The sequence below is a fragment of the Trachymyrmex septentrionalis genome, unplaced genomic scaffold (assembly GCF_001594115.1).
Source record: "Trachymyrmex septentrionalis isolate Tsep2-gDNA-1 unplaced genomic scaffold, Tsep1.0 scaffold87, whole genome shotgun sequence".
NCBI classification, from domain to species: domain Eukaryota; kingdom Metazoa; phylum Arthropoda; class Insecta; order Hymenoptera; family Formicidae; genus Trachymyrmex; species Trachymyrmex septentrionalis.
Genome location: NW_017306059.1, coordinates 1,967,393 through 1,981,005, shown reverse-complemented (window position 1 = coordinate 1,981,005; position 13,613 = coordinate 1,967,393). Strand labels below are relative to the sequence as shown.

The window sequence follows — 13,613 nt, the reverse complement described above, 5'->3', positions numbered from 1 at the left end:
TATATATATATTATATATTGATATGTATATTAATAAGAACTAACAGAAATTTTTAAATATATGAATTAATTCTCTATATATCGATGGTTTTAGTCATTCAGAGGTGTCCGGTTGGACGATACAGCTTGGCATTACTAGAAGACTTTCCCATACTTATCTCGGTCAAAAACTGAAGGTGAAAAGAGTCATACCTCATCCGTATTACAACCTGGGTGTTGCTCACGACAATGATGTCGCTTTGTTTCAAGTAAATATATTTTCAAGTTTATTATTTAAATCACGTAAATATATATGTATATAAATTTACGTAAAAATATTAGTCAATATCTGATTAATAATTTTAATTGACTATTTTAAGCCCTTTTTATTTAGGTATTTGTGTTTAATTATCATGGATTAATTATTATGGAGTTGGGAAGTTTGATAAATGACTTTTTAAAAGGAGATTATGTTGAAAAATATATATATAAGTCGAATTTTAATTAAAAAAAAAATTAAAAAAGTCTATACTATAAAATTATTTTTTATTCTAATTTGAATACTGTTTTAAATTTAGTACTTTTTCATGCAGTACCCCATATTAATTGCAGCTTGAGAAGCGAGTTCAGTATCATGAACATCTGAGACCAGTGTGCTTACCGACTGCTGACACTAATCTTACACCCGATACAAATTGTACTGTTATTGGATGGGGCAAGAAAAACGATACCGATTGTAAGTATCATTCAGCAAAAAATATTCCTTTCAAAATATTTATTTGCAATATTAATTTATGATATACGCAAATCAACAATCGAATACTTAACAATTTAATATAACATGATATAACAATCATTGAGATATAAATTTCGAAAGAACAGTAAGTTTTTTCTTCTATAACTGAAGTCAGAGTATGAGTAAAGAAATAATAAATTTTCAATTTGTATAGTTCATTTAAATATTAAATTGTTACAAATAATGAACTTGATTTAGGAAGAAAATATTTGTGAATTAAGTTCAATTATTATCTCATCGGTTACTTTCAGCCTCTGAATATGAGCCAGCCGTAAACGAGGTTGTAGTTCCTATTCTGCCTCGACACCTTTGCAATTCATGGTTAGCGTATAAAGAATTGAATGTCACCGATGGAATGATCTGCGCTGGCTATGCGGATGGAGGAAAAGATGCATGCCAAGTAAATTATCTAAAATCTAAATAATTAAAACGTTTATGTATTCTCCGTAAATTATAAAAATATTATGTATATATTGCGAATCGAGAATTATTTTCAATGTGATTTTATAAAACTACAATATACGTTATTATTCAAATTTAACTACATTATATTAATTTTTGGATCATCTTAAATATCGTATTTGTAAAATATCATTAAAATATTTAAATATTACATTTAATAACTTTTGTATATGTCACGTTATTTGCTACTATAATTTTCACAAATAAATATGACAATAATTATGAATTATTTATTTTTTTCAAGGGCGACTCTGGAGGACCTCTGTTATGTCAAGATAAGGAAGATAAAGATAGATGGTTTGTTGGCGGAATTGTTAGCTGGGGCATAAAATGCGCTCATCCAAAACTGCCCGGAGTCTACGCTTACGTACCCAAATACGTAACGTGGATCCAAAAAGAAATGTCTAAGTACTCCGAGTATAACAGTAGAAGTAATGGAAAAATGTAAGGCATCGAGTCGGACAAAATATTTAATGTAAAAATCGGCAATATAGAAACAAACCAAGCAGAAATGAAGGAAAAATGTAAGACAAAGTAAACGCGGACTTCGACGTTTTCACGACATGTATTGAAAGAAAAAGATACTAGAACTGAAATTATGGATTCCCGATCTACTAATTTGCGCTCAGCAATTTCTGTACGCTCAATCAAAGGATAGTATTTTGTATCTTGTGCAACAACTTTGAATGAAGAAAAGAGAGCTAAGTATTAACAGATCGTTAATCTTATTTTTTGGGATTAGTAAGTACAGATAAACAGTATAAGCTGATAAAAATCACTGATAATCATGAACATTAGCTAAGGGATGCTGGATGATGAATACCATAATGGAATTTTTCCTCGAGTTATAAGAATAATTTAATTAAGTCTAATTGCAGCAGGTCACAGTAGCAGGTAAACTATTTTCTCACATTGTAGACAGATAATTATAGAAAAATCGGATTTTATCATCAATATGTTTAAATACTGATATTTGCTACTGCAATTCTCAGTCATAGCTCGTCCATTAATACGAAATTTCACCACTTTGCGATTTTTCGTAAAAAGATTTTATGATAAGCTATTCGAACAAGGGAAATGTAAGATAATCGGAAACATATAGGATACACTAATTTATAAATGAAGCTATTATACAGATACAGGATATTTGCGTACCTATAAGTTCAAGTAATAAGCCATTTTCTAGGAAACTACTAGATAAAAGAAAGGATCAAAAATGCCAACAATGTATGTACTTTTGGTACCTACTGAAATAGTAAAAAAAATTGAAGATTTGTGCACAAAACGAAAATCGACGCATGTGATGCGACAAAAAATATTTTGTATCGCTGCCGGCTTTAAGACAGCAGTGTATGAGCCACCAAGTGGTAACTTTTAATCTATATAGGGTGTGCGTTTAACGACATTCAATGATATGAGTCGTTTCAGTGGTATAAGCGGTATGAGTATTATATATTCTTTAAAAAAACATGACATTTATACTTGCTTTATGAGTCTCAATTTAAAACCTTTTCTTTTTCAATTATAGAAATGATTTTCGTTGGAATTAAGAAAATATAATAAAGCAATTATATTCTTATTAAATATTTTTCAGAAATCCTTTTATTTCTTAAAATACGAATAATTTAGCTTATACTGCTATTCTATCTCAAACGACTTATAGATTTGTATGGCAATCATAGGAAATCTGTGATTTACGAATCCTCATACAAATAGGGGAGGATTATATTCTTTTGAAATAGCTTTTTTGTTGATATATCGCACATTTATATTTGAAAAGAGAAGCAAATGCTTTTCGATGGTTTGTGATATACACAGTACTACACAGATGTCTACACAGATAATATTATCAGAAGTTATATAATTTAGTATGTACTATTAAGATGAAGAAAATGTATATGCTAACGAAAGCACATTATATATATATATATATATACATATAATCGATAAACTGTATTTTTGTAAAAGAACGAGTTAAGCGCACACCCCTTACGGGTAAAATGTTGTACACGTATTGCATAAAATGCATTACTGTACCATCGCGCGAATATTTTAAATAATGCGCATACGAAGTGACAATATATCCTAAGAAACAAAGAAAATATCTATGTGCTTATCGATGTAAATGCATATTGCGATGTAGTTAGTTATCTACTATAATAATCACGTTCGTTTTAAGAGCGCGTGCAAGGCACCCAAAACTATATAGTCGCAGGTATAAACGTATAGACATAACAGAGACATCATTGCATACTGTACATTTTTATTAGGACCATGACACATAAAAAAACTTAACCAATAAAACCTATAAGTGAACCAGTAAGTGAATTAGCTAAAGACCGTAAAATCGTAATAATATAAGCAGTAGTTAATAGTTAATCCTACATGTTGATTTTCTTTACGTTTTATTACTTAAGTTTTTTTTATGTGCCATGGCCCTTGGACATCATAAACTTTGAAATCATGCGATTCAATACCATGATTCATATTTACGCATATGTATGTTCGAGACAGATACAGTATTACGAGAATGCTGATGTACATACGAATTGAAGATGGAAGAACTGCCATGACGATGTCACGAATAGTAGCATGTATTTTCATCGTATATCTCACTGCAAACGTTACTCAATGAGAAATAACGTCGCAGTCTAAACTCAATTATTGGCATAATTTCGTCTGTCAGGTTCATTGTTTTGCAACACTTATTTCACCGAAAAGTATGGTATGCAAGAAGTCTCGATGATAGGCTGAGCTAATAAAAAATTAACGATTTAAATAAGAGAAAATTTAAGTAAGTATATCTTACTGTCATTACTATTATTACTTGGATATCACGTATAGATTTTAATATTTGTTATGAATATTTGAGATATTTTTAATTCATTGTTATGATAAAAATCTTTTCTGCATATGATAAGAATCTAGGATTTCTATTATAATTACGAAATTTTTGAATAAAATGAACGAGATATACGTTGAATATTTTAGTATTACGGTAGTACGTACATCTATCTATTTTAAATTGATTACTGTTGTCATTTTTTGTGAAAAGGATAATTAGGAGTAAAAAACTTAACATTGTATACTCTTGCTCAGCCTGCCGTATTCTAATTGAAATATTCGTACGTGCATCAGGTATAAGCAAATTGTACGTAAAAGTTGTTATACGTATATAATAATATGATATGATATAAAGTAATATATAATATGTTACAATATAAAATATCTAAGCATAGAGGCTTATAGAAAATAGAGTGTTCGTAGCGCTATATGTAGATGTAAAAAACATGTTGACTGAATTCTAGGGACAATACTCTGCACCAGCACATTTTTGACCTGCACTATAAAAAAAATCGTTTTTCAATGAGTATATTTTGTATGAGGTATGTTTTTTAGGAGTCTTACTAATTGACTTATACCTTTTCTAAGCAGTAAGATGAACAGTATTGTTAGCCACGACGGTAATTGATATTTAGCTCGGTTTATTTGCAAGCCATTTTTATTTATCTGCTTATTTTATTTGGAATGTGATTCCTGCTTTATTTTTTTTCTCATACTTTATTCTCGTCATTTATGAATAAAAAAAATACAAATTTCTGTCAAGTCTTAATAAAATTATAGTGATTAATACTATTTGTAATATATACATATTAAAAAAATGATATTTAAATACAATTTTTTTACATAAAAAAAGGATGTCTTTGACACATGAAAAACATTCCATGATAGTAAATTCAATTTTCCAGATTTATTATCTAATTAAGACATCTGAAAATGACTCTTTCTATAAGACAGGAACTTTCAGACAATAAGAAATAACTTGGACAATAACTGTCTTCCTTAGTATCCAGACAACAGTTTAGTTGTAAAATGGATTATATATTTAAATAACCGACAATACTGTGTGAGCAGACAATAAATAGAATTAGGAAATGTTCCATGATGGACAATAAATTACTTATTAAGGATAATAGTAAACTTAGGATATACGAAAGTGATTAGTTTATAATTTTAAGATATAATTATAATATATTTTATTAAGTAGTCTACTAAAATTCTCTGTCATATAACTACTGTATAGTAACGTACTCCAATCAAGAGCTCTATTTATTATTTCATGTAGTTTGAAGAGCACATAACATTTTTTTACACATTCCATTTGTATTATATTATCTATAAAATATAAAAGGTACAGACATATATAAAATATATGTATATTAATACATTGCTTTCATACGTTTTGAGAAAAGTTAAGAATTAGACAATCAGAATGATATATTATTTTTATATAATCGTCTGTTGTATTTGATTAAATAGATTAATGAGCCTAATATATATTTTTGAGACTTCCACGGATACTTTCTATACAAAAAGCTATGCGTTTCGCGGATTATCTCCATATCCAAATTCATTATAAGAATGCCAACATTTGTGAACATTGCAGTTCTAATAATGGATTTAAACTATCTAATGGAGATAATTCTAAACTATAGCTTCTATGTACAGTTGATGAGCCTTTCATAATTTTCTTTGTATTATCGCGATAAGTTAAAAGACAGTAACTGCCAAGTAAAACTTTTCCTATTTACTATATTTCAAATTGATAATTATTATCTTTATTTTATATCTTAATCTACTTTTTAGAAATTTTGATTCTATAAATAGAATTATATACAATATATTGTTGTTAAAATTGTGTACAGAAAATGTTATTTGTTGTTTTATTTTATCATTATATTGTAAGCAGTTATATTTCTTGGATGTCATGTTACGTTATTAGCATTTTATAGAAACATAAATATTTCTGAGATCGCAGATGCGTAAACAGAATATTGTGATGAAATGTAAAGTCAATGGTTTACATAGATGTGTGCATATTATATATGTATATACACACACACACACACACACACATACACATACACATACATATATACATACATATATACATATACAGTTAAATGATACAAAGTAAAAGTATAGTCAATACTAAACGTAATGCATAGAAGGGAGAGTTAATGTAAGATTTTATAGGTACATATTATATATTTACAGGAAAATAAATTCAATGTAGAAAACTAATTAGGAATTGAATATGAGAAATTAATTTTATTATTTATATATATTTTAGTGCCAAATTAAAGGTAGCAATATAAATTTATTTTTTAAATATTTATTTTATTTTCTAAATAATAATTTAGAATTTAAATTTTTGTAATGATGTAGAAATTTTGTTATTCTTTCATTAAATGATGTAATATTTTTTTTATATATATAAAGAATTTATAAACATTTAAATAGAATTCGGATAAAAGGTCTGAAAAATTTTATGTGATAGGATTGTTTGAAATAAAAACATTCGAGCTTCAAGTTCGGATAGTTCGTATATAATTTGAATCAATAATCAAATTGTTTGATCCATTTTCAACATATGAAGATTTGACGTCAAGTAAAACTTTTGTTCCTTTCAATTTGTCAATTTTTTTTTGTCGCATTTAATATAGTTTAGGTGCATTATTAAATGAAATATAAAAAAGAATGAAAAAAAAGAAGCTCATATACTCTTTTTTGCAAGATTATGTATGCATAAATAATATTAGCCAAGAAACTCTAACATGAGTTATCACAAAAATGATTTCTATTGAAAATGCATTAACGGTCCTAAAATAATTAATTAAATTAGTTTGTAGATTAAGAAATTGTTTTAGAGATAAATTTTGAGAATTCATGAAACAAATATTCGTGATCAATTAAAAAACAGTTATAATGTTATTTATGTATACAGTATAAGATTTATTATCCTTCGTAGATCATTTTCGAGAACATTACATCACCTATGAAAGTAAATTTCACGCAATGTGCTAATTATAATTAGTGAGCTTTTCAGTAATCTTTCGCGCTTCTCTCGTTTGTTGAAAAGATGCGTGTAGTCTCATAAAGAAATCTCTCACGCTTTTGCCATAAGCTCGAGAAAAATGATTCTAAGTCTTTGGCAAGTTATCTGTTTGTATTAAAGATGTGAAGAAATACTGTACATAAAATACAAGTATTTCTCGTTCTTTCGCGCGAAGAAGTATTCTTTTTAAAAGATATCATAAAAATGCATAATTACTCCTGTGAAGTCAATGTTGGATATAATAAGATAGTGTAAGAGATATACGTATCGTATATATGAATCGTCGCAAGATGTTGCACAAAAATTAGTATAATTACAAAGCGCACCTGCGCTTCCTTGTAAGTGCGTTTGTATTTACAGTTAATTTTGATTATTTTTAATTGGAATAGGAAATAAAACGTATGCACATTATTAACAAGAAAACTACGCTTTTTCAATGTCTAGTAATACGTATGACAAATATATGTGAATTAGTAAGTCGTGTCAAATGAACGAATTCAAATGTAAAGCTCGTGTCTTTCGCCCATCTCTGTTTCCGATACATTCAATTTTCCTTTGCTTTAGATTGTTTCAGATAAAGAAAAACGTCAAAAGTCGGTATACATGTGCTATGTATGGCATTATAAGTCAGTTACTATAAATTGTAACTTCGATATTGGTACCAAAAATATTTCTCGTATTCGTGAAAATGTGAATCGAAAAAATAACATGTTGGAATATAAAATCCGACTTTTTGCGTCTTTCAATTTAATAAATGATTGCTATCAATCTCTCTCTCTCACACATACAAAAACACACATACACACAGAGCGATAAAACTTTAGCCATAAATTATCACAAGGGATAAATATGTCAGTGCAAAACTATATACAATCAATTATACTGACAATGAGCTTGAAGATTGATATACTATTATACAAAAAGATACTAGTATTACTGCATTGGTCATAATTAAGTGTTAATTTTTATTAAAAATATCTTTTTTGTATTTTTTATTACACAGAAAATCTCACGATATTGTACGATTCATTATAAAATTTTTTAATTGTTATCTCTCTGTAAAATAACAGGGCAATAAAAGTGTTATTATAAATTGTTATTATAAATATCATGTTTTAATGACAACATAAGAGGATATAAAAAACAAACTTAATTAAAATGAAAACTTACTGAGGGCTGGATAATAAAAATATGATCGCGAATATTTTAATCAGTAATCTTGAATATTTTAAAATTTTGATAAATATTAATTCTGATCTACATTAGGCATAACAAAATTATTGTTATGATAACTGTTTTGTTTCTATATGTATCTTTGATATTAATAACGAAACATGCAATGTTTTTTACAAAAATATGCGATTAAAATAAATAATCGCTAAATATTTAAAAAATATTTGGTTATTATACATATATCATTTGTATAATGTATATCTAATTGTTAAATCGCTAAATATATATTATAAAGTGTTTCTAAAATGCTATTGATATAGCAAATTATTATTCTCAAGTGCGTATTAGCGTAACAATATAATTAACTTTACATAAATATTTTTATGTTATTTTGCCGTTTTATTGAATCAAAGCTATTATTATATGTATTCACGTGTCTACACATATATATACAACATAACATGTAAAATTTAAACTATGCATCTTTAAATCTTTGGTGAAATATATAAACAAGAAAGAAATGTAAAAGAGAAACAGTGTAATAAGATCGAACATAAGATATTCTAAAGATAAATTTGTAATTTGTGTATGTATGATTATGTATACTTTTTTGCAAACTCAGATATATTTTAACTTCAGCTTACTTTTAGCGTAAATGTTTAAAGGAAGACAAATAGAATAGTAATGTGGGGATCTTAAATGTAATTGCTTATTTATGCTTGGTACAAATCCTAATCGTACAATCAGTGGTCGACGATATGTATATGTACAATTACATGCGTGACAGTTGCATAGGCAGTTGCACGCAACATACACGTACATACATAAGGAACTTACAAGACTAATAGTGGATTAAAAAAATATTTGTATACTCCGTCACATTATTTGGGATAATTTTATACAGAGAAAGAATTAAGAAACATTATTTCTTTATTATGTACAAGATAAATATTCTCACAAATATACATACTTTACAGCAACTTTTAATGCTCATATAAAGTTATTGTTGTATTTAAAAAAGACGGATTGTGCAATTTATTTTCGTCCACTTTTAATCAACTATTATGCGCAACTAGTACTCATATATAGCGGATGTTGCGTGTAGCGTAAAATAAATAAGCTCTAATTTGTATGTTGAATATATACCTGACATTGGCTACATAAATGTAGATACTTTTACACATCGTGTATTGCTGTGATTAATACATAGACCTAGGCGATGTTATACGTTAGACTACAATTAATGTGAAACGAGATAAAGACAGTCAAAGCTGTCGACTGTTAGACGTGCATATATAATCGCATTTTTATTTGGAAAGTATATCCGTAGTCGTCCATTTGTAATTTTACATTTCCATCAAGGCGCTTCTAGACGATATGGGCAACGTATACATTCAATATGGATAATTATGTGTGTTATGTATGTGTATATTTGCTCATGTTGACATATCACGTTGGTCATATCGTCTGGAGGCATCTTTACACGAGCATTTTGGGCGCGAAAAATTTAAAAACATTTAGAATTCCCTATTTCCGCAATAATTATCATCGACGTCCACCGATTATGCAACAACGATGTTCAGTAGACATTTCATTGATCTTAAACTTCGAATGCCACATTGCTGTGTAATGATCGCACTCTCAAACAAAATTTTATTTCGTCCATCGGCAAGAATTTGTCTTTAAGAGCAAAAACATATTCGTTGCAATTCGTTGTCATTGTTCAATGATCTTTCACTGCGCGCGATTAACTAAACGCTAAAATGTATTGTAAGAGATAATGATATTATCTTGAAGCCACCTATGATTTATCAGTCATTTAAACATAATTACTTAGGTATTACCGAAGAAATAATTATTTGTTAGAGACATCATAATGAAAACATGTAGAAATTATTACGACTTTAATATAAGAAATTTACATAGAAAGAGAGACAATATTATTATTAACGAGGTCTCCATTTTGAGTTTAGTAAAATAGAATTTTTTGAAGTCAGGAGCATATAGAAAAATGTGAGACAGTAAGACATAAGCAATAAGCAAATCGATCAATTACAGCAGAAAACGTAAAACAATAACTTTAGATTCTCTACTGAGATTGATCGATTCTCTTACTGCTTGCGTCTTACTATCTTATGTTTTTTGTATATGCTATATTATCTCCAAAAATACAAGTACGAATTTAAATTTTACATTGTAACGATTAAGGCTTTTCTAGCTTAGTATAAGAACATTCGTAATGCAATATGTTACGTTAAATAGAACATAAACTAAAACCTACAACACATTAATAAAATCATAACATAATGTTAAACATTATGTTTGCTTTGTACGTTATATAAAGCTTACTTACTATTATATACAGATCTCGGTACGTAACGTAACGCATTAGACAAAATTTCTGTAACAGTAATCTTAAGACGTGAAATTAGAAATAACAGCAAACTTATCTATAAAGCGAGTTCCAACCGATTAAAATCCGCTTTATTACGAGATTATGGATAAGTTTACTGTTATTTCCATTTCCGATAGATTATGTAGACCTAAAGCAATATCTTAATTGGCTCATCGGCTTAAGTTTACTTCTTACGGTCACTGTTGTGGAATTTTGTGTGCGGCAGCCCTTACGGATGTTCTTGTGTAGAGAATCTAAATCATGTCACCCTCGTAAAAAAATAGCAATTTCTTTTCTTTAAACAAATGTGACGCTAGATGATCAAATGTCAAGATGACTTCGAGATAATAGTAGAATCAATGCTTGCACTGCCTTTCCTATTCATTAGTAATATCAAATGTGGCGGTCTCTTTAGCGTGGACACTATGAAATATTACTGCGTACACGTGCATATTGCTCTATCATGTATCTTAAAGAAGAAGTAGACAAAAAAGAAGATATGTCGTTAATTGAACTCACTCTTGCTGGTCGAGAGTCGTAGTCTAGCAAGATATTCGAAAAGACATATATGAGTTATTTAGACACTCTCGAGACGATATTATAGTTAATGTAAAGAGAACTTACAGACTCGTGGTTGCAGCAGCGTGTGAGCGAACTGATACTTTAGAAATTAATTGAAATTTATGTACAGTTTAACTCTTATAGTATTCAAAGTATTACTAAGTTCTGTTATTTTTTAAATTCTGAGCATATTTTCGTAGATGTAATCAAAATTGTAAAATATCGATAAATATGGTAATTAAAATATCATCTGTTATTATTTTGTTTATTATACATATAAATAATTTTAATGCGTATAAAGATTATATTGTACTATGCATTGAAGATTGAAAATTGCAAATTGAATATTAGAACTCGACGAATCAGATAATTTTAATTTCATTCTGATTAGTTGAAAAATCTGATATTAAATTAGTAATATCTAATTCGCGTAGTTTGCTACTTACTATTACTTGTTAATAATTATATGGCAACAATTTTATTTTAAAAATTATTACAAAATTAATTATATTCAAAATAAAAGTTATTTTACTTGTTTTAATCAAAAAAGCAATTAAGAATATTTATTATAACGATATTAATCACTACGATTGTGACTGCATATGCCTGTTTGTTCACATATTTTTGCAGATTGGCTATAAACAAATTGTTGTCGAGATTAAGAGGATATAAAAAAAGTACAAAGTGATAATTATCAGCAATAATGTGAAAACTTAAAAATATATCCGGATATATCTGCAAATAAAAATTATTAAAACATTTATTGCATGAATCAAAAAGCCTTACACACACACACACACACGCGCGCGCGCGCGTGTGTGTGTAATATAAGTCTTTTTTATTCATATATACATATATACATAGTTCTCGGTGAATCAATTATTATGTGTATATTTTCTTGAGTGCAATCTGCAAAAATAAAGAGGAGCACATAGAGCATCATATTATGCACGAGAATCATTGTGAGTTCATAAACACAAGTCGGATTGGTACAAAAATACTGAATTAAAAAGTGAAAATAATACATAATACACATATGTGAACATATACACACATAATAATAGTAATGTTGTAAGATGATATTATATACGCAGCCAGAAGATATAGCATGAATATTGATATATAATATATTTATGGAAAATTCATGTTGACAAATAAATTATGTATGAATACTACATATATGATTCTTCTTATTTAATAGTTTTTGCTTCAGATCATTTAATGATATACAGTGCGGTTCATTAGTTTAAAAACTAATTTTTTTCCGCTAGTAAAGGAAAGGTCCCTAATATAAGATACCGAATTTATTTTTGGGTAAATATTGGAAGTGTGTGGACAGAATTAAAAAAACCAATAAGGCATTTTAAAAGGAACTTAATAAGCTTTAAGAATACTGTGATGGGGAATTTAATTCAAATACTATTTTCTGAAAGAAATGTCAAAAGTGAGCAAATCGCAAAGTCAAAAAATTGTTCTCGTAATATCTCGATAATAAAATGCAAAGTATTTGGATTAACAAATTTTATTTACGTTTATAAAATACAAATGACCTCATTGACTCGAATCAAATGACTCGAAATCAAAGGCTTTAAATTACACATTAGATGTTTCTTTATAATCATTTTTATATCATGTACTTATAGTTAACATACAGGTGGATAATAAAGAACTGAACGATGAAATATTGTGATTACGATCGTTATTCAACATAAAAGTTACAGTGACTGCGAATGACACATATGATATAGATATGGCAGTTAATATTTCAAAAATATATATATCGTATCTCAAAATATCACCAAAAATATAAGAATTTTATAGAGACATAAATCATAGATTGTTCCATTATTAAATATCTGTGTCTAAGTATCTGTGTAAATCTTATATGTGTGTGTGAGCACAGTTCTTTTATTAAAATTAAATTAGAATTAAAAGTCATTTCTTATTGATTTAAGTCATTTATTTTTTCGTATGCCTTAATTGTTATATAAGATCAAATTTTGTAATACTTGATTGCAAATGAGAAAACATCATTATTAATTAAATCAAATTTTTATATATATTAATGAAACTTTAATAAGTATTTGTACAAAAATTCATTGAAATTGAGGTACTTGTTTAAAAGTTATATATCTAAAACTGCAGTAAAATATGGTCATTGCGCATAAATCATTATAAGTCAAGTTATTTGTTTTGTTTTTTGCAAATTGATTTTAAGGCGTATTTAAAATTAAAATTTTTTGGCTGATACCTTTAGCTGATATTGTACATATAGTACAGTCAAAATATTTTCAAAAAAAATGTCGGTCGTAAAATTACTTATGAAAGTATAAAGATTTATAAAATAAA

General features: G+C 27.7%; 1 protein-coding gene across 1 annotated transcript in view; it reads left to right on the top strand.

Moving 5' to 3' along the window:
* LOC108755476 (atrial natriuretic peptide-converting enzyme-like) overlaps positions 1–1,759 on the top strand; it is an 81,170-nt gene extending 79,411 nt beyond the window's left edge. Inside the window, exons 19-22 of the mRNA XM_018498502.1 lie at positions 94–247; positions 591–714; positions 1,026–1,174; positions 1,481–1,759. Coding sequence (XP_018354004.1) covers positions 94–247; positions 591–714; positions 1,026–1,174; positions 1,481–1,684 — 631 coding nt within the window. The 3' untranslated portion in view covers positions 1,685–1,759. The remainder of the gene's footprint in view (positions 1–93; positions 248–590; positions 715–1,025; positions 1,175–1,480) is intronic.
* Positions 1,760–13,613: the final 11,854 nt, after the last annotated feature.